This window comes from Thunnus maccoyii, chromosome 20 (assembly GCF_910596095.1).
Source record: "Thunnus maccoyii chromosome 20, fThuMac1.1, whole genome shotgun sequence".
Lineage (NCBI taxonomy): Eukaryota > Metazoa > Chordata > Actinopteri > Scombriformes > Scombridae > Thunnus > Thunnus maccoyii.
In genome coordinates, this window is record NC_056552.1 from 14,968,076 (window position 1) to 14,989,471 (window position 21,396).

The 21,396-nt window shown below is 42.1% G+C and overlaps 1 protein-coding gene across 1 annotated transcript in view; it reads left to right on the forward strand.

The window, feature by feature from the left end:
- lrp2b (low density lipoprotein receptor-related protein 2b) overlaps positions 1 to 21,396 on the forward strand; it is a gene marked incomplete at its 5' end in the record, with an annotated part of 37,357 nt that overhangs the window by 2,467 nt on the left and 13,494 nt on the right. Inside the window, 45 exons of the mRNA XM_042397923.1 lie at positions 433 to 549; positions 810 to 938; positions 1,275 to 1,444; positions 1,690 to 1,913; positions 2,360 to 2,566; positions 2,701 to 2,903; positions 3,058 to 3,198; positions 3,554 to 3,763; positions 3,888 to 4,080; positions 4,254 to 4,379; positions 4,535 to 4,665; positions 5,127 to 5,264; positions 5,560 to 5,838; positions 5,931 to 6,170; positions 6,286 to 6,408; positions 6,570 to 6,686; positions 6,989 to 7,366; positions 7,772 to 8,020; positions 8,210 to 8,418; positions 8,541 to 8,725; positions 8,888 to 9,116; positions 9,636 to 9,813; positions 10,232 to 10,360; positions 10,469 to 10,635; positions 10,883 to 11,026; positions 11,366 to 11,475; positions 11,952 to 12,129; positions 12,272 to 12,485; positions 13,054 to 13,290; positions 13,420 to 13,611; positions 13,886 to 14,358; positions 14,902 to 15,349; positions 15,531 to 15,696; positions 15,847 to 16,005; positions 16,099 to 16,388; positions 16,473 to 16,676; positions 16,881 to 17,123; positions 17,348 to 17,473; positions 17,625 to 17,744; positions 18,172 to 18,303; positions 18,538 to 18,739; positions 18,821 to 19,116; positions 19,775 to 20,291; positions 20,549 to 20,704; positions 21,098 to 21,268. Of these exons, the coding sequence (XP_042253857.1) occupies positions 433 to 549; positions 810 to 938; positions 1,275 to 1,444; positions 1,690 to 1,913; positions 2,360 to 2,566; positions 2,701 to 2,903; positions 3,058 to 3,198; positions 3,554 to 3,763; positions 3,888 to 4,080; positions 4,254 to 4,379; positions 4,535 to 4,665; positions 5,127 to 5,264; positions 5,560 to 5,838; positions 5,931 to 6,170; positions 6,286 to 6,408; positions 6,570 to 6,686; positions 6,989 to 7,366; positions 7,772 to 8,020; positions 8,210 to 8,418; positions 8,541 to 8,725; positions 8,888 to 9,116; positions 9,636 to 9,813; positions 10,232 to 10,360; positions 10,469 to 10,635; positions 10,883 to 11,026; positions 11,366 to 11,475; positions 11,952 to 12,129; positions 12,272 to 12,485; positions 13,054 to 13,290; positions 13,420 to 13,611; positions 13,886 to 14,358; positions 14,902 to 15,349; positions 15,531 to 15,696; positions 15,847 to 16,005; positions 16,099 to 16,388; positions 16,473 to 16,676; positions 16,881 to 17,123; positions 17,348 to 17,473; positions 17,625 to 17,744; positions 18,172 to 18,303; positions 18,538 to 18,739; positions 18,821 to 19,116; positions 19,775 to 20,291; positions 20,549 to 20,704; positions 21,098 to 21,268 (9,250 nt within the window). The remainder of the gene's footprint in view (positions 1 to 432; positions 550 to 809; positions 939 to 1,274; positions 1,445 to 1,689; positions 1,914 to 2,359; positions 2,567 to 2,700; positions 2,904 to 3,057; positions 3,199 to 3,553; positions 3,764 to 3,887; positions 4,081 to 4,253; positions 4,380 to 4,534; positions 4,666 to 5,126; positions 5,265 to 5,559; positions 5,839 to 5,930; positions 6,171 to 6,285; positions 6,409 to 6,569; positions 6,687 to 6,988; positions 7,367 to 7,771; positions 8,021 to 8,209; positions 8,419 to 8,540; positions 8,726 to 8,887; positions 9,117 to 9,635; positions 9,814 to 10,231; positions 10,361 to 10,468; positions 10,636 to 10,882; positions 11,027 to 11,365; positions 11,476 to 11,951; positions 12,130 to 12,271; positions 12,486 to 13,053; positions 13,291 to 13,419; positions 13,612 to 13,885; positions 14,359 to 14,901; positions 15,350 to 15,530; positions 15,697 to 15,846; positions 16,006 to 16,098; positions 16,389 to 16,472; positions 16,677 to 16,880; positions 17,124 to 17,347; positions 17,474 to 17,624; positions 17,745 to 18,171; positions 18,304 to 18,537; positions 18,740 to 18,820; positions 19,117 to 19,774; positions 20,292 to 20,548; positions 20,705 to 21,097; positions 21,269 to 21,396) is intronic.

Here is a 21,396-nt window from a genome sequence, read left to right on the forward strand (position 1 = left end):
AACCCATTTGTCTTTAGAGCTGTTGTGGAGAAGAAACCAAGGAAATTAAATTTAAATTAACTGAAATGTTAGAGAGATGGTCAACTGTAAAATGTCCCTCATTTGCAGCCTAGGGCTATAAATTTAGGTGCAAGTGTTTTACACATTACAGTGTGGTGTACTCATAAATGTTTCTCGGAAGTCAGCTGTTGAGGATGTGATATGATCACAGCTTTCAACTTTATCACTGCCTTTACACATGCTTGGTTTAAGATTAACTTTTTTCAGGTGATTTTTCCTAGGAGAACTGCTAATGGCCTCTAAATTCAGATGATGATGGCTATAATGGCCACAATAATGATTATAATGTTCTAAGCTGCCTAGATTGTGGTGATGCCATGGGTAAACCTTAGATTTGTCAATGATCTTGATTTCTATGTCTTATACTCACAGGCCTGGAGCGGTGCTCAACCTTGAGCTGTGAATTTCACTGCCACCCATCTCCTCAGGGCGGTGCTTGCTACTGCCCTGATGGTTTCATTGTAGCCAATGATAGCCGTTCCTGTGTGGGTGAGTGCCAAATATGATATTTTGTGAAAGCATCTATATTTGTGGCATCATTGATAGTAGTGGACTCTGAGCTACCAACAGCATACATATTTTTGGGGAAGCTTCTTTAACATTAATTCTTGTTTTAGCTTGTACCGTGAGTCAGTCTCAAAAAGGTACAATTACTAGATTAATTTCACAGCACTCTGGTTCAAAACACAAGTAAAGATTTTCACCTTTATGCCTACATATAAAAAATGGTTGTTTGTATTATTCCCCAGACTATAATGACTGTCAAATCTGGGGGATCTGTGACCAGCTGTGTGAAGATCGCCCTGGGACACACCACTGTAGCTGTGCCGATGGATACTTCTTGGAGCAGGGTCACGTCTGCAAAGCAAATGTGTCAGGTACAGGGGGTGACGCATTACATAGTAGCTTTATACAATCTGCTGCGACAAGATCTGAGGGGTGTTTGAATGCTCAACATGACAAAGCAGACAAGATTTTAAAGATGGGTTGCTCATAGGGAGAGACCGTGACCCAAAACCTTCATGAGCGCAAATAGTATTGATTTGGGAAACTAAAGTATCCTCAGCATTTATAAAAAACAGTTGACAGACACTTTTTTTCCCAACACATTTACTAAAAGTTTGTTCTTCTAAGGCTTGAGGGCTTTATACTTTAGCTATATCAAATATCGAAGATAAATACAACAAAGTGAAATACTGAAATTTGTTTTCCAGGTGGAATGCCACAGCTAATTTTCACCAACGGGGGTGATGTGATGATGGCCGATATACACGGGCGCTTTGTCAGAACTCTGGTGCCTTCTCAGGGTAAAGGATACGCTGTAGGCGTGGCATACCACTGGCACAGTGATAGAGTCTTCTGGAGTGACACATACACCAAAAAGGTCAGTCTGGATTACTGTCTGGTGACATTTTGATGACAGCCCTCTTTCATGTTTACCTTTTTCATAGCCTCCTTTACATGGTTGCCAAACAGAAGCTGTGTTTATTTTTAATAGATAGTTGAGCAGCAATCATTTCTTCTGGCCACTGCACAGCTCTACTGGAACAGCTGTGGGACATATGCTAGGCAGTAGTTGAGTTGGGAAGGGAAACCCATTCATCCCAAACCCTTTCATCCTTTTGCCAGGTATACTCCACCAACTATAATGGCGGTGACATTAAGGAGGTTCTGACCACTGCAGTCAACAGTGTCCAGAACCTTGCTGTGGATTGGGTCAACTTCAAACTCTATGTTTTAGAAGCCACGGTGGAGCGCATCGACATGTGTGACTTTGATGGAGGGAATCGGGTCACACTGGTGGCTGAAAACCTGCGGACTCCTCATGGCCTCGCCCTGGACCCTACAGTTGGGTGGGTTTAAATGCTTTAGTCTTTCAAAGCTTCCAAACCTATGTAACATTGTAACGTCATTCGTCAACGTCGTCAGTATTGGTATTAAAATGAATATCGGTAGAAGTGTTAGTATTTGTTTTTAGAATCTTTACTAGCATTGTTTTTTTCTGCACAATAACATCAGGGCATGAGATAATTACGTAAAAAAGTCATTACTTTCATGCCACTGGTCACTGGATTTTTTTTTAATGAAACTTGCTCCATGTCATTTTTATTAGGGGATGACATGTTTACTTATTATCATTATCATTAAGCTTATCAGCAATTTATGATAAAATATGGTAATTGAATCCTGTACAAATGAATTGTACAATTCCAAGTGTTTTTACATCCACATGACCTGGCATCATATAGCTCATATGTTATAGGACCCCTTAAAGTCTTTATTTTTTATTTGTTTGCAGCTACATGTTCTTCACAGACATGGGTGCTTCCGGTGAGCAGATGAAGCTGGAACGCGCCTTCATGGATGGCAGTAACCGTCTAGAGCTGGTGAAGAGCAGGCTCGGCACTCCAACAGGAATTACTATGGATATTGTCACTCAGAGGGTCTACTGGTCTGACAGCCACTTTGACACGGTGGAAACTGTCACCTACAGTGGTTTAGACAGGTAAAAGTTGCACTGAAACCCATTAAAAAGATGTTTCTGTATGGGGGGACTAACTTTGGGCTGAAATGTAATGATGCAGCTACAGTATATTGTGCTGTATCTGATTGCCATTCTGAGGTGTTGTTATTCTCCAGAAAAATAGTCCTCAATGGTGGAACCCAGGCTCCACATCCTTTTGGAATGGCTGTGTTTGAGAACCATGTGTTCTTCACTGATTGGACCAAGATGGGTGTAGTGAGAGCCAATCGGTTCAACGGCAGCAACCCAGCACTCCTCTATCGTACCACAAAGCGACCGGGCCATGTTGTTGTCTCACACCGTGTTCTACAACCTGTTGGTAAGGAGGTGCAATAATTACTGTTTGGTGCTGGGCAGAAAGTGCAACCCACTCTCTCTTTTTTTTTTACACCTCTAGTCTCATCCATTATGTTTGCAAACTAATATTACACCATTGCCATCATAAAATGAGCACAATCCGTCTCGTCTCACAGTGATGAACCCTTGTGGCAGACACAATGGTGGTTGCCAGCAAATTTGTGTCTTGAGTCATCGCACTGACAATGATGGTCTGGGCTTCCGCTGCAAGTGTCGCCATGGTTACGACCTGCAGCCTGACCGGCGGACCTGCTTCAGTAAGTTTCTTTGACATAGAGGGCAAAATGACTTGATATTTAGAGTTGGACTGTTATTCACTTCACATTATTTTAATGCTTTCTGTCATTTTTTCATGTTTTTTCATTAGTCGTAAAAGAATTAATCAAATTACAATGTTGTGTAATTTACATTTTCATTGCAGTAATTTTATTATTATTATTATTTATCAAAGGTAGGTACACATTCACCTACAAATAATTGTATTCATACCAAGTAATTACAACTTTTTCAACTACTTTTCAAATCTTAATTAATTGCAACAACATACAGTAAAACATGTCAGGGATTTAGGATTTAAAAGACAGTAACCACTGTTACTTACTCTTTGAACAGAGGTGAAGGACTACTTGTTGGTGGCCACCTCTATGGCGGTGCGGGGAATCCCACTGAACGTATCCCTCCAGGAGGACATCACCCTTCCCCTCACAGGGCTCGGGACTTCTTTCTCTGGCTCTGCTGTGGAGTTTGATGGCAAAGAGGAGGCCCTTTTCTACAACGACAGGTCCAAAGGCCTGGTCTATAAGTCAAACCTCAATGGCACCAGTGAGTTTTTGTGTAATAAGTACTGTTACAACTGCACTGAGTGAAATCACCTGTAAAAACAATACATAATGTTATGTAAAATAAATGTAAGTTGATGGATATAATTTTCTGTATGCATTCTTAGTTCAACAGATTTTGACAGGCTACAGAGTGGGAATTGTTGATGCTATGGCCTACGACTGGACCTCCAATGTTTTGTTTTGGACCTCAAGCACCTACAGGTCGGTGGTGGCCTTCAGAGTCACAGACAAATCCAGACGAGACATTGTGACTGGACTGAGGAACCCAAAAGGAATTGCAGTGCATCCCAGTGCTGGGTGAGTGTTAAAATGTATCAGGTGTGATTGGTTTCAGTGTCATTTGCACTTAGATATCACAGTCTAGTAATGCCAGTATAGAGGCACCTAAATACGTATAACAAGCACTTTATGCAATATATTGAATCTGAATAGATTTGTCCTCTTGTTTGTCCACTCATGTTACCCCACAGCTACTTATTTTGGTCTGACTGGAATCGTCCAGCGGTCATCATGAAAGGCTTCACTGATGGCAGCAATGCTGTTCCTCTGGTCAACACAACACTGGGATGGCCGTATGGACTCACTGTTGACTATGTGTAAGCACAGTGACGATTACAATGATGACAGTGAGGATTATGGTGTGATCTCAGTGAATAATTCCAAGAATCAAGGAATAAATTATTGTATGTGATGTGGATTACAGTATTCCTATATATTCACTGGTTAATTCCTTGTGCTCGGCCTTCATCAGGATGGACCGGCTATACTGGGTAGATTCCCTCTTGGCACAGATTGGTCACATCGGCATTGAAGGATTGGACAGACAGACATTCAGCAATATCGGCCAGATCACTAAACCCTACTCTCTAACAATTTATTCAGGTGCGTTTCTTGGTCTCACCTCATAACTGTCCTTTATTCTGGTACACCTATTGTATATTACACATGCAGAGTATTATTCATATTGTACAGTATATGATGTTATTAAGGTTTATCTGCAGCCTTGACTCAATAAAACCCCAACTTTATTATAAAGCTCTAACAATTCTCAAACAACTTTATTTCAGAGTTTATTTTCATTTAGACCAAAACAGTGTTACATTCAAAATGAGTGTTAGAATTTCCTGTACATTATTTTGTGCCTTAAGCACAGTTGCACATATTAGAATTTAATAAGCCACTTATTTGAGCTACTTTCTAATTGAGCCACTTCTTGTACCCCCTCTGAAATCACTGCAGTATGGCTGCTCATGACTCATTGCATTATATTTAGTAAATGTGCATTTGTTTTTTATACCTTCTGCCTTTATTACAACACTGAGTCATGTGTTTTTATCTTCTAGACTACCTGTATGTGTCTGATACAAGGACTAGAGCAATATTCGAGATGAGGAAGCGGGATGGAGGAGGAAACATTATGATCAGACAAGGAGTCACTGGAATTATGAATGTGAAGGCCTATACAGCTGACCTCCAAGACAGTAAGTTCACACAAAGGGAGCCATTGGAGTCTGTGAATAATTTTAATACTCCAGTCCTGCAGTAACTCAGTCACAGTGGTGAGTAAGCTTAGATACTTTGTGTATGAACAGGAATTGAATTTCATCACAAGAAGGCAGGGAGAGCAGAGACAAAATGGAGCGAGAAAAGAGATTAAAATAGCATTTTCTCAAACTAATCAATGACTGCAGGACCAGGGCAATAGTTGAGCTGCCAGTCAGCCAGATATAATAATCCACAAACCCAATGACTACTTCTTCACCATCCTACCCACAGCGTTCACCAGCCGGTGCAATATGGTACTCAACGGGCTCTGCAGCCACTTCTGTTTCCCGACTCCATCCTTCAGTCGAGTGTGTGGGTGTCCATACGGCATGAAGCTTCAGGCCAATCAGAGGGACTGCATCAAGGACGATTCTGTTCCCCCACCTGACAACAATTGTGGCTACTACTCCTTTGAGTGTGATGAAGGACGCTGTGTATCCAACTCCTACATCTGTGATGGTACTGCTGATTGCATAGATAAGACTGATGAGGCCAACTGCACTGATACAGGTAAATGTGTGAGAAAATGTATATTATAGAGCAATCAGTTATACTAATCCAAATGCCCACCTCATATATTTTTACCACTACCTAACTCCCAGGGGCAACCTGCTCTCCGCAAGCGTTCACCTGCAACAACAAACACTGCATCCAGCGCAACTGGCGCTGCGACGGCACTGACGACTGTGGTGACGGTTCTGATGAAATCAACTGTCCCACTCGTCTCCCTACCACCTGTGCTGCTGCGTACTTTACCTGTGATAACAATAATTGTATCTCTAAATCATGGGTGTGTGACGGTGACAATGACTGTGGTGATGGCTCTGATGAACATAACTGCAGTAAGTATATAGGGACTGTCCATTTTTATCTCTGTTGACACTTAAAGAAATTGGTTCATACAAATATTATCTTGCAAATGTATTGAAGCAAAAATGCTTTATCTGTGATTGGCAGATTCAACCATCACTACATGCGGTCCTTCCTACTTCCTTTGTCCCGACCACCGCTGCATATTCAACTCCTATGTGTGTGATGGAGACCAGGACTGCTTGGATGGCTCTGATGAGAAAAACTGTGGTAGGAATAATTTGATTCTTTGTTGATTTCTGTTTTAGGCATGTTGGTCATGTATATGAGACTGAATACCTTCTTATATGCGAAATTCTTGAGTTAAGTGCATTCATTTGTTGTGCTGTGATCATTTATCTATCTGTTCTTCTTTGTTTTTTTACTTGAAGAGTTTTCCTGTGCCTCCTATGAGTTTGCCTGTGCCACCGGGGACCAATGTGTCAACTCAGGATATCGGTGTGATGGAGTGTTTGACTGCAGGGACCATTCTGATGAGCGAGACTGTCGTAAGTAAATTACACAGGCTGATGCTGGATAGAAAAAACTATCAATCATGTTCATTAATTCTGTAATGATAACCAATTGTACCACTTGAAAATCAGCCAGCTTTATTGTTCATACCATATTCACTGTTGTTAACATGAATCAATGTACAGTGCCAGTCAGAAGTTTGGACACACCTTCCCATTGACTTGAATGAAAAAGTGCATCCAATTAAAAACAGGACAACAATACATATTACACCTCTTGATGTCAAGTTTTCTGCTGCTGGGTTACTGACATTTTTAAATGTCTGTGGTGTCTCCAGCCACTCGAGGTCCAGGCCTGTGCCATGACAATGAGTTCCAGTGCCAGACCGATGGCCTCTGCATTCCAGATGAGTGGGAGTGTGACGGCCATCCAGACTGTGAGGATGGATCTGATGAACACAACTCCTGCCCACAGATCACCTGCAGACCCAACTACTTCCAGTGTACCAACAAGGCGTGCATCCCCTCAAGCTGGTTGTGTGACGGCGACAACGACTGCCGGGACATGAGCGATGAACAGAACTGCCCCACCCCTCCATTTACTTGTCCTTCCGATCAGTGGCAGTGCCCCACTGACCAGATGTGCATCGACCTGGACAAGGTGTGCAACGGCCAGAGGGACTGCCCTAATGGAGCAGATGAATCACCTATCTGCAGTGAGTTTCACAGACATCACATCATGTACTGTAATTTAAATTATATTTAGCCCTCAGACAAGAATACTAATATTATAATGGTGCTATTTTATGTGATTTAAAATATGAGGGCCTTGTATGAATAATCAAAATGTAGCACTATTAGACAAGAAAATCCTTAAAACCTCAGAATTATGTGAATAGTGAGTCTAAGTAGGCAATATTTTTGAAAAGACCCCAATACATTTGTAGCACATCAGTGCAATAAATGTACAAGAGTAATTTGCTTAATAAAAGAGAAAATAACTTACAAAGACAACACACCACTGAAATGGAAGATACAAATCAAAATGTCAGAACAACTAATACAGCTAGATTCTTAATAAATACATAAATGCTTATTAACTATCATATCATTTCATGAAGACCAAGATGACTGTGCACTGAACAACGGGGGCTGCAGTTACCGTTGTGTCCAAGGACCATTTGGGGCTCAGTGCATCTGTCCACCGGGATTTCAGCTGCTCAACGACTCAAAGACTTGTGAAGACATCAACGAGTGTCTGATCCCAGGTTTCTGTAGTCAGCAGTGCTACAATGAGAGAGGAAGCTTCAGGTGCTACTGCTCGGATGGTTACCTCCTAGAGCCTGATAGACGCACCTGCAAAGCTGCAAGTAAGCAAAAAAACATGGCATTACAAATAAAGCTGCCTGGTATAACCTGCTAATTAATTCTGATATGATATATGGAAAAAATCATTTTTACATATGCAATTCCCTTCTCTGCGGAGAATGGAATTTTATCCACAAAGTGCTCTTGAAATAATTTGTTGGTATGAATCATAATATTTTTTCTGCCATTAGACCCTATAGCAGCTGTACTTCTGGTTGCCAAGCGCAGTCAGATCATTGCCAACCGGATCAACATGAGACCACCCCAGATTCTTCCAGTGATCAGCGGTTCAGGCATTGTGACTGTAGACTTTGATCGTGTTACTTCCAAAATCTACTGGGCTGATGCCTCTCAGAAGAAGATATTGAGCGCCTACCAGAACGGCACCGACAGACGGGAAGTAAGAGACATGATTACACAAATGCATTAAAGTAATATTTCACAATAGAATGAAACTCAATTGAACTGTGCAAGATTCTCATAGTCAGTGTTCAATGTGTTGTGGTGTGTCTGTTGCTCTAGGTTTTCTCCACTGGTCTGATGGTACCCGAGAGTATAGCTGTGGACTGGGTGGCAAGAAACCTTTATTGGACCGACTCTGTCATGGAGAACATTGAGGTGTCCACTCTGGATGGTCGCTTCCGAAAAGTCCTCCTCACCAAAAATGTTACCAGCCCTCGTGGACTGGTTTTAGACCCCCGTAATCAGTAAGTAGAGACTCTTTGAGGGAAACTTACAAGGCTATTTAGTTAGTCTTTAATTTGGTCTTATATCACTGTCTTTCAAAACCTTTGAGCCTTTGAACAACCTGTTGCAAGACATAATAAACCTTTTGTCAAAGTGCCTTATCACACTGTCATTCTTTCCAGTACCAACGTGATGTTCTGGTCCGACTGGGGTCAGAACCCCAGGATCGAGCGGGCAGACATGGATGGAACTATGAGAAGAGTCATCGTCAGCACAAAGCTCTACTGGCCCAACGGCCTGGCCCTGGACTACACCACGCGTAGGGTCTACTTCGCAGACGCCTACCTCAAATATATTGACTACTGTGACTATAACGGGAACAACCGCCATCAGGTCATAGCAAGTGACATGGTATGTTAATTTTGATACAAATGAAGAAGTGATATAGTAACCATGGCAATCATTTAGTAATGCAGTCAGAAAGAGGAGAAAATGAAAACACTTCACAGAAACAAGATGAATCAGGAACAAGTCAGTCACCAAATGTTTCAATTTGTGAAAGGATTTCTGACCTGATGTCAATACTCAGTGCCATTTCTTTACATATGAGAAATTGTATTGTATTGTATCAGTTTGATCAAGAATCACAATCACAACTGAACATTTTTATCATTGAATAAGAATTATTCCTTGGCACATGTATCAGTTTTAAGTGACTTAGCTGACATTAAAGATGTACAAATTAGCAAAAATGTTACTGTAACAGTAAAGTACATTTTGATCAAACATGTCATATGAATGTGTGTAATTGTATCAATATAAATCAGGATGGTAATGAAAAGGAGCATCTAAGTTAAAATGGAAAAACAAAACCTTGTTAGGATGAATTTGAAAACCTATCAACCCTGTTCATGCCCACTTGACACCCAGGTTCTCCAGCACCCACATGGTATGACAGTCTTCGAGGACCACGTCTACTGGTCGGAGCGTTACACCAGCAAAGTGATGAGGACAAACAAGTTCCACGGTGGCAACATCACCACTCTGATGAGCAGCGTGTACCAGCCCATGGGCATCATTATGGACCATCCCGTCAAACAGCCCGCAGGTAATTTCTAATACAGCTTGCTTGGATACCTGTAGTTTCCTAACATGTAGTGAATGTATGTATGTTGATGCAGTGTTGAGTTGGTGTTGGTAAAAGCATCTTATGTGTCGTCACAGAGAGTATACATTTAGCCCTCTGGAGTTTTTGTGGGCCTGAGAACTCATAATATGAGAATTATGTGAACTTATCAAAAACTTGCGAACCTAAGTTGATCTAAAATATGGCATCTAATAGTAAAAACAGGCTACTGAAATTACACTAACCACATACAACAGATACAAATTTAGTCACAAAAATCCTAAAGTTAACAGAAAATAATACACTTTACCATATCAGAGGCTGCAACCAGCATTTGGAACAAACCATACAAAATTGGCGAGATGTCTGTTTGAAGGTGACACTGTGGTTCTGTATTTAGCCATCAACCCATGCAGAGAACACATGTGCAGTCAGCTGTGCCTGCTGTCAGGCCGGAGACCCAGGTACTACACCTGCCACTGTCAGTCTGGCTGGAAACTGGATACTGACAAACGCACCTGTATCCGAGGTAGGCCTTTTTTGCAGTAGCTTTGATTCAAATTCATTTTGTAGTGTGTCTGCACAGTTGTGTGAGTATTGTGTTCCTCTTATCATGTGTACTTCTACTCTACTCTAGACAGCAATCCCTTCTTGATGGTGGTGAGAGATTCAGTGATTTTTGGCATTCCTCTGGACCCCGCTGACCCCTCCAACAATGCGATGGCCCCTGTGTCTGGCATTAGCCAGGGGCGGGACATCGACTTCGATGACCAGCAGGAGCTTGTCTATTGGGTGCAGAGCACTGTGAGTGGAGGTTTTGAGTCAAACCCTTGAGGAATGTTTTATGATATATAATGATTACTGTGACTCAAGATTAGGCTTTGCACAACACCAAGAGTTTACAATTTCTACAACATGTAATGGAAATTTATGGATAATTACTGGTGCCCACTTGTTCATTTTCTTGATTATTAATATTATTACTTGAATATCTGCAGTTTCAAAAACACTTCTTTTGATGCATTTTCTCTGATTTTGCTCCACCTTTCAGGGTTCTATATGGCAAGTGAAAACCAGCGGCGCCAACAGGTCTGAGTTTGCTCCAGCAGCACTCATGGGATCGCCCTCTGGTCTGGCTTTTGATTGGATAAGCCGAATGATGTATTACACCAATCCCACTGTTAAAGCCATAGAGGTGAGTGTTCATAATTAATGGCAAGAGCCCAACTTTGCCAAAACTAGCCTTAGATGGGTTATAGAAGGACAAAAAGCAACACCTGAGAGACATATTTAACCATTTAACAACAAATATACTACTTTCCTGTTTACTATCTCAGCAAGACAATCTTATTTAGACTCATTACTGTTGTATCTCAGATTTCCCTCTTTGTTATTTATTTATTTAGCATTTGTTTCATTTAATGTGCAATACATTAATGTTTCTTCCCTGCATAGTTTTGCCTTTTCTCACTTAATTTCTGTTTTTTCATTGTTATTGTTCAAATAAATAAACTAAACATAACACTTCACTTAGGTTATCCGTGTAGATGGAAACGAACACTACAGGAAGACCCTCATCACCTCTACTGGCAAACCGGAGGGAGCAGGAGAGCCCATTGGAATAGTCCTGGATCCAGCCCGAGGGTAAAGTTTCTGTTTACTGAATAATGGAAGGAACAAATCATCAAGTTTCAGTTTCATATTCAGATGCTTGTCCTCTCTTCTGTGATCCTGAACAATAGTTATTAATTTGTACATACTTCCTAGCACAGGAAAGATAAAAGCAACAGACCAAGACCTCATCAGAATTATTTGAGATAATAGCTGGCTGACAGGACAAAGTAGTCTAATTGTTTTAATGACCATCATGTAATTGGACATTTAAAAAGAAGATTTATTCCTCCAACAGCTGCATGTCCATCACAGTCATGTTTCTTGTCATACAAGAAACCCACCCCAATCAATTAACAGTAACAGTCTCTTAGCATTTCTTTAGAGTAGGTGAAGTAATCCAACAAAGACCATAAGAAGATTTTTTTTGACCAAGAAAGGATTTTTACACATAGCTAGATTCAAAATTTTGGATACCTAATACACACATTTTTTTTTTACCTCCATAGGAAATTGTTTTGGACAGACAAGGGGTCAGACAGTGGAGTTCCTCCAAAGGTTGGCAGCGCTGACATGGACGGAAGCAATCTCAGGAACCTCTACACAGGCAACATGGCCAACATAGGATTCATCACCGCTGACATTTCTACCAGGAAACTGTACTGGGGTGTGGCAGGCTCAGGGGTGGTATGTACAGTGTACATGCTTAATGTATAGACTAAGAACAAAAATATTATCAGTTACTGTACATTTCATTGCAAGCTGCAATTTAGGGATGTTGTGGGGAATAAACTCTCCTCAACTCTGTTTACCCTCCTTGTTTACCCAGATTGAGAGTGGCACAATGGACGGTATAAGCCGGGTGACGGTGGTCAGTGGTCTGTCCCACCCATGGGGGCTGACAATCTACCAGAACCACCTCTACTACACCGACCTGGACTATGAGGTCATCGAGAGGGTGGACAAGGACACGGGTGCCAATATGGTGGTGATGAGGAGTGGCATGTCTGGCCTGCGTGCCCTCAAAGTGCACGCCAGAGATAGTACGTAGATTCAGTGGTTTTATATTTAATTCAGAGGTGTCTGTCCTTGAGCTTTTTGGTGTTTTCATCCATTATGCAACAGGCAATTACTGCCAGTGAGGGAGCGAGTTTAGTGTCCTCCTCAAGGACAGGACACTGCAGGATTGAGCACCACTTGTATATCTACTCTTGAATGTAGGTTTTCAGAGAAGATTTCACCTCTGTGTCTGCTTGATTCATCGAATGTGAAAAATGTTATTAAGATATTTTAAAAAAAATGAATGCTCAATGAATTACAACTATGAACAATTTAGAGTGCAGCATATATTTTCAGAAACTAAATAAATAAAAAGATATATTTTTTTAAAAGTGCTCATATAAAACAGCATGTTTGAGCAAACACAGGGAAAAAGAAATCCAAACTTGCTAAATTTTGATGAAAATAAAAGATTTGCTCTAATATGCCTTTGAAATTGTTGGTCAGAGATTCAGCACAGCACATGACAGTTTCATTGCACTAATATGGGCTCATAAGATCCAATAATGCTCACCACCACCACCACCATTGTCTTTGTCTCTCCCACCTCAGACTCAGCAGGGACCACTAATGCCTGCAGCTCCAACAACGGGGGCTGTGCTCACCTCTGTCTGCCCAAACCAGACAATAAGAAGACCTGTGCCTGCACCACAGGCTTTTACCCGTCTCAGGATGGATCCCGCTGTCAACAGTATGACTCTTTCGCCATTGTCTCCACCCCCAAGTACATCCGTGGTTTCCACATAAACAGCTCTGACCACTCTGAGGCTATGGCGCCTGTCGGTGGACGTACGTTGGCTTTATATTGTCCAATTTTATGTTGTTTGAGCCTGTTGTGCATATTATACAGCATTATCTGTGAATTGTTAACCAGTTACTACAGGCAGGATCCACTGAATACTGTTTACCCTTTTGCAGTTTCCTACTCCAGTAAGGGGAAGTTGGACCTCCATATCGAAGCTGGCTTTGTTTACTGGACTGATAACAGCACCTCCACCTCCTATAGGGGGATCTTCAGGGCCAAAACAGACGGAGGGCTTTACAGCAGTGTCATTGCCTCAGGCATTGGAAGAGGAGGCATCCAGGGACTTGCTGTAGACTGGGTTGCTGGTATGAAGCCAGTTCTGTCTACCGGCCATCCCTTCATTTGTCAATTTTAGTTACAGGGAGCAAGCTCTTATCATTCACCTTAGAAAAAAGGGTCATAAAACAATAACTGTAAAAATAAATTAACCATATATTTAAAAAAAATATAAATCAATAATTTGTGTTAAGTTCGTGTAAAACTTATCACTATTGTACCCTTCAAAGAATTATGACTGTGTATCTCTGTGCTGACAAATGACACTCTCTTTTCTTCCCATCTCTCCATTTGCCTCCTCAGGTAACTTGTACTTTAGCAATGCCTTTGAGAGTGAGACCTACCTGGAAGTGCTTGCCATTAACACCACCTACCGAAAGATTCTCTTCAAGTCCTCCCAGGACAAGCCCCGTGACCTGGCTGTCAGCCCCAAGCTTCGCTACCTCTTCTGGACTGACGGTGGCCAAACACCCAAGATTGAGCGGTCCCTGCTGGATGGCACCAACCGCACGGTGTTGGCATCAGAGAGCCTGGCGTCGCCTCGTGGCCTAACTATTGATTATATCAATGACTTTCTCTACTGGACAGATGATGTTCTTGATATGTTCTCGCGCATGGCCTCGGACGGCTCACAGAGGCAAATTATCCGGTATGGGAGCCGGTATCCATCTCCAACAGGGATGGCTATATTTGGAAACTACATGCTGTGGGTGGATAAAAAGCTTGGCAAGCTCTTCCAGGCCAGTAAAGACCCAGCTAACACTGACCAGCCAGAGGTGAAAGTGAAACCAGCTTAATTTACCATAGTTTTAGCTTTCATAATAATCCTATTTTGTGATCTCTCATTAAAACAACCAAATAATTTGCCATTTTATATCTAGAATTTCTTGTTCTTTGCACAAAAACATTTTTCAGTCAGTCAGACACAAGATTTTCATAGTTTTATCTACACCTAAATTGGCATAATGGCACTATTCAAAGCAACTTTCCTGTCCAATTAGAACATCATCTTATTTTGGGCTGGACAAAAAGGAAAACCATTGGGAATAGAGAAAACAGAGCAATTGCTGCTGCTGCGGTGAACAGGAATTAGCTACAGAAGCAATAAAATGTAGCAGCTGCAATAGCAGTTAGTAGTTAGCATCAATAATAGCTTAGTGGCACCATCATTTTCTTGTGTCCAGAGAATGATTTTGTAAGATAAAAAAGACAAACTTTTGATATCAGTTAGAGTCAATTGTGGATGTTTAATGATCCTTCTGTGAATGTGCTATGCCCATGCCACTAAATAACAAAATATGTTTTTCTTATGTTACCAGGTAATCCGAGACAATCTTGACGGACTGATGGATGTCACCATCTTTGACGCTCACATCCAACCGACATCTGCCAATCAGGTGGACTTTAACCCATGCCAGGAAGATAACGGGCGCTGCCAGCAGCTCTGCTTCGCCATGCCAGGCCAGGAGAAGCCAAAATGTGGTTGCGCACATGGATCACTCCTTAATAATGGCGTAACATGTGGTTATGGACAAGATGAGTTTCTAATTTTCACCACAGACTACACACTGAATAGCTTGAGGTTAGATCCCACAGATCACAGCAGCCCTTATCCAACGGTGAACCTGGGCTACAACTTGATGGCACTGGATTATGACTTTAAGGAGAGGCAAATTTTCTTCACCCAGAGCAAGGGGATAGGCCGGAGCAGGATTGGCTACATCACCACAACATCAGTCGCCAGCCCACCTGTGTTTATAGCCACAAGTGAGCTAAGCATTAATTATGACTTGTAATATTTTTTTCCTACTGTTTTATTGTTGCTTTTTGTTTGTCTTTACCACTTCCTTCTCTTACCCTCTCTGTTTCATTTTCTCATTTCCTTAAAGATCTTATCATTTTTGCCTCCCTTTATTCAATATCCTCCTATCTATTTTATACTATTCAGATTTGGATGACCCAGAGGGCTTGGCGTATGATTGGGTCAACAAGCGTCTCTACTTCACTGACTACTACAGCAGAAATGTAGAGTCCATTGGGGTGGATGGGATGAACCGCTCAATCATCGCCCATGCGAACCGCCCCAGAGGCATCATCGTCGACCCCTGCTATGGGTAAAAACAAATGACCATCACTTCACTAGCATATGTCTACAGATTGGACAAAGATATAAAAATGTCCAGGTTTTCACTGTGATGTGAACATCATCAAAATACACTGATGAGCTCTCTCTCCTTCCTTCTCTCCCTGTTCTCTCTGCCCAGTTACCTGTACTGGACTGACTGGGCCAGTCCAGCTAAGATTGAGAGGGCCACACTGGGTGGAAACTTCCGGACTTCCATTATTAACAGTGGTCTCTCAACGCCCAATGGTCTGTCTTTGGACTATGAAGAGAGGATGTTGTACTGGGCTGATGCTTCACTGTATGTTCACTATTGTATTACAAAGTAGTCAAGGGACACATTTTGTAGCATGTTTTCTTGACAACTTCTTTCTTACCTAACTGCTTCTCTCAGAGACAAAATCGAGCGGGCTACTCTGACGGGTGAGAACCGACAAGTGATTGTGCAGGGGGTCCAGCACCCCTACGCCATGACTGTATTCCAGCAGGACATCTTCTGGACTGACTGGACTGAAAGAGCCGTCTTTAGGGCTGGGAAGGATGATGGCTCTGGCTTAGCAGTGTTGGTCCAGGACTTGCAGTACCGCCCAATTGACATCCACGTCTTTGCCGCGTCTAAGCAGGAGAGCTGCTCCAGCTCCTGCCAGCAGTTCAATGGAGGCTGTAGTCATATCTGTGTTCCTGGTAAGAGCAGATTCATTCACTGATTATTTCTATGTTCCCTTCAGTTCTTCTTAATTCTTATATTCCCTTATATCTCTCCTGCAGGTCCTCTGGGCCCTGAGTGCCAGTGTCCTCATCAGGGGAAGTGGTACCTGGCCAATAATGGCAAAGACTGTATCCAAGACACTGGGAAACGCTGCCCGCCAGAGCAGTTCACCTGTCTCAATGGTAACTGCATCTCTGCACGCTGGAAGTGTGACGGCTACGACGACTGCCGGGACAACTCAGATGAGCTGGAGAGAGTGTGTGGTGAGAGATGAAGACTTTTATCAGTATGTAGTCACCATTTTGGTAATTGGCCTTGACCCTTTTAACCCTTTTATGCTGCTAACATAAGAATGTAAGCTAATTTAGCTGTTAGCTTGATGTTGAAAAAGAGAGAAAGCAGAAATCCAAAAACATGAATATCATGGGTTGAGAGTAAATCTACACTCCATCGTTCCTCCTGCCCAGCCTTCCACACCTGCTCAGCCATGGACTTCTCCTGTGACAACGGGCGCTGCGTGCCGCTCAGCTACGCCTGTGACTACACAAACGATTGTGGTGACAACAGTGACGAGCGCGACTGCCCCTTCCCCACATGTAACCCTGCTACTGAGTTCACCTGCGGCAACGGTCGATGCATCAGTGCAGCCTTTGTCTGTGATGGCCACAACGACTGCAAAGATAATGCTACCTCTGACGAAATCAACTGCCGTGAGTGACAATGATCAAAGGGTTGATTGGAAAGATGTTTTTAAAACTTTCTGACTTGAAATCATTGATTTAACTTTAAAGACTCTAATATATGAGTAACCATCTCCTCTTCCTCAGCAACTACAGTTTAGGTTCTCTTGAACTTTAATGATCAGTACTAGAATATCGTGGTTGTTGATCCTGTGGTTGATGTTTTTACCTTTGCCCTCCTCAACCTTCTCCAGCTGACAGGCAATGTCCTGCGGGCCAGGTCAAATGTGACCATACCAACATCTGCATCTACCCTGAAAACCTGTGTGATGGTTACAACAACTGTGGAGACAACAGTGATGAGAATCCTCTCTTCTGTGGTAAGTTGAATCGTCAGCGTCAGAGAGAGACCTGCTCTTCCTTAGCAGAAACTGTATAACCCACAAAGTTAATGACTTCCTTTCTTAGTAGATTCAGTAGAACTGTACATGGATATAGGTCTAAATCTGGCTGTGTGTTACTGTGCTACAGCGGGTCGCACATGCTCTCCAGACCAGTTCCGCTGTGATGGAGGGATTTGTATCCCTGGCTCTTGGGTGTGCGACTCTGTGAGAGACTGCAATGATGGGACAGATGAACCTCCCTCCTGCGGTGAGTTTTCTGCATTAACATTTGATGTTTCAGGTATTTAAGCAAACAAGTGACACTTTTCTTCACCTTGACAGGTCTCGATCGTTGATGGAAGGGCATCAAACTGTTAATTACATTTATGTTTCTAGTGTGTCATTCTTTTTGTATGTTTACTACATTCATATTGAAACGACACTTCTAAGTTGCATATTCATTTTTTTGCATACAACTTCTAGCCAAAATCCTGAAAAAGTGAGAATGGAGGTCACTTTTTTGAAAGTATAAATGATTCTCAATGGCCTGTTGTCATGGTGATTTATTGATACAACTGACTTAGTGATTACTTTACAATATTTTGAGATTTCAGGCTCAAGAACTAATTTTTCAGCCAACAAAAATATTTCATGCCCCTTGATAACAGTCTTTCTCTTTTTCTGTTCCTGTGCAGAGGATCAAATCAGGACATGTGGTCCCAGTCAGTTCACATGTACCAATGGCAACTGCATCCCCCAGTCAATGATCTGTGATGGCAACAATGACTGTTGGGACAACAGTGACGAGGCTCCCGAACTGCAGTGTGGTGAGATGGCACTTAGAGACTGGATACATACACTATATTTAAGCTTATTTTTGCCTTGTTTCTCAGCTCTATCCCATGTCTCATCTAAATGTTGCCTCCTCATACACTTTCTTCACGTGTACTCTAGAAGTTGAGTTGAAATTTTAAGAGATACTTGATGTCATATATGGTTTATAGTATCATGGTTTATTCATCGGCAGTTTGTTCCTCTGTTTGTCTCTCTGTCTCCTGCAGGCCAACGTACCTGCAGTTCCAACCAGTTCACCTGCCCAACCTGGCACCCAGGCCACGCGCGCTGTGTGCCCTTAAGCTTTGTGTGTGACGGGGAGAAAGATTGCGCCAATGCGGCTGATGAGCTCCAGAACTGCCCCAACCGGACTTGCCATATGAATGAGTTTGCCTGTTCTAATGGTCTTTGCATTCTCATCCCCTTCCAGTAAGTAGAAGGAGTGTGTAAGTGAATAAAAGTAGACATTTGTCACAGAAAAGAGTTGAATTGATTACTCCTCCTCCCCAGCTGTGACCGTGTGAACGACTGCGGGGATGGCAGTGATGAGTTGGGCTGTACCTACGACACGTGCAGCAGCAACCAGTTCACCTGCGGCAATGGAGCTTGCATCTACGCCTCCTTCACCTGCGACGGGGAAAGTGACTGCTTGGACGGCTCAGATGAGGCAGACAGCTTGTGCACCACGCCCCAACCCACTTGTGCTCCTCAGCAGTACATGTGCAAGTCAGGGGAATGCATTGACCTCAACAAAGTGTGCAACGGACAGAAGGACTGCCAAGACAACAGCGACGAAAAAGGCTGTGGTGAGAGATACAAAATATGTATTAATCCAGTGGAGCAAAACAAAAGAGTTTCTCTGCAAAATTGTATACATATCTTCCCTAATAGATAATTCAATGTCCTGAAAATGGATGTCCACTTGGTTGAATTTTTGTGAACCAAAATACAAGACAAATCACCATATTTTATGGGAATTTTGTGCTTTCACTCATTTCCCTGTTTTTAATGATGGATATTTTCAATTCTCTTTGGGATTTTTGTTAATTCTGTATCATTTGCAGAAATCTCAAAGTGTTAACATACAAGATATACATGTATTCCCCCACATTTTCTTGTACTCAAGGGCTGCAACCAATAGTTATTATGATTATCGATTAATTTTAATTAACTAATTAACAAAAAAACATTTAATTTTTGCTAAAACGTCATGAAATAGTGGCCTGTTTCACGAACAGTCCAAAACCCTGAGATATTCAATGTACAATGATAAAAAATAGAGAAAAGCAACAGTTATCTATTTCCAAAAGGTTTTATTGATCATATTATCAGTTAACTAATCTTTTCATAAACTTTATAGGTTCATTCTAATCTGTGAAATTCTTCTTGTCTCGAGTTGTATACCTGTGCCATCTTCTTTTCCTGTCTTCTTTTAACTCTGTTTTCTTTCTTCTTTCTGGCTAGGAGTCAATGAGTGCCTCAACCCTTCAGTCCACAAGTGTGCCCAGATCTGCACTGACACCCTCACCGGTTACTACTGCTCCTGCCACCCCGGCTATCAGCTCATGCCAGATTCCAAAGCCTGCAAGGACCTCAATGAGTGTCTCAGCACACCTGCTGTATGCAGCCAGATCTGCGAGAATGCTGTTGGCTCGTACCACTGCAAATGTGCTCCTGGATACATCCGTGAACCGGACGGACGCACCTGCCGCCAGAACAGTGGCATTGCCCCATATCTGTTGTACAGTAATGGGTACTACATCCGTAATTTGACCACTGACGGATCACAATTGAGTATAGTCCTGCAGGGATTGTCCAACGTGGTGGCCTTAGATTTTGATAACATTGAGAAAAGGCTTTATTGGCTAGACGCAGGGGCTGGAAAGATCGAGAGGATGCGTTTTGATGGCAGCGACAGGGAGACACTGGCAGATAACAACGTGGGAGGAGCAGAGGGCCTGGCACTCGATTGGGTGGGCAGGTGTGTCAAATCGGAGGAGCTTCATTTAAAAATATGTCTTAATTATTAAATATTTTATAATTCAGTAATGTATTAATACACACTCAAATGCATAGATACATTTGTGTGAAAACCAAGACCAAAGTGAATTTTACAATTTGTCGGAGTACTTTGATCTTTCAATTGATTTTTCATTAGTTGGAAACTTGGAAACTTGTTTTTATCTATATTAAATTTGACCAAAATATGTTAATGAAATCTTGTTGTGTCTGCTGCAGGAAGATGTACTGGGTGGACAGTTATTATGGCTCAGTTCATGTGATGGAGCTGGATGGACGCTACAAGAAGAAGCTGCTGTCTGGGGAGTTCACAGATGGGAATGACACTTATATTATCAGCCGACCTCGTGCTGTAGCTGTCAACCCTAAATATGGGTACTAACACACACACACACACACACACACACATAGTCACACTCGCGCACACACACACACACACACACACACACAGAAGTCTTGGTAACAGGCTGACAGTAGAACAAAATGTTTAAAGTTTTACATAGCAAAGATGTTTCTTCTGTTAGACTTCATTATAACAGCACTGGAAAAAATATGGAATCTATACTGGTGCAGTTAGCCACAGGAATGGGAAAGATAATAAAATGGGTCCAAAATTACATTACTAGGTGTACTTGCTATTTGCAGTTTGCCATTTGCTGGAGGTTTTTAATCATTCAAATTTACACTAGAGTTTGCTCTTAAATCCTGTCTTTGGATTTTCCCCATCCCTCCCTCCTGTTCTCTCCCTCCCTGTCCTTTTTTTACCAGATGGCTGTACTGGACTGACTGGGGTGACACAGCATATATCGGCAGGGTTGGCATGGATGGAAGCAATGTCAGTGCCATTATCACAACTAAGCTGGAGTGGCCCACTGCTCTGACCATAGACTACACGACCAACAAGATCTTCTTTGCTGATTCCCACCTTAACTTTCTGGAGTGAGTTGAGACATTCAGACATAAATCCATTTGTCATCAAGTATGATTCAGTGAGGCACTGAGTTCCTAAAGTTTCTCTCATGATAACAGTACCATGAATCTGTATTTACCCTTCTACCAACTTTCAG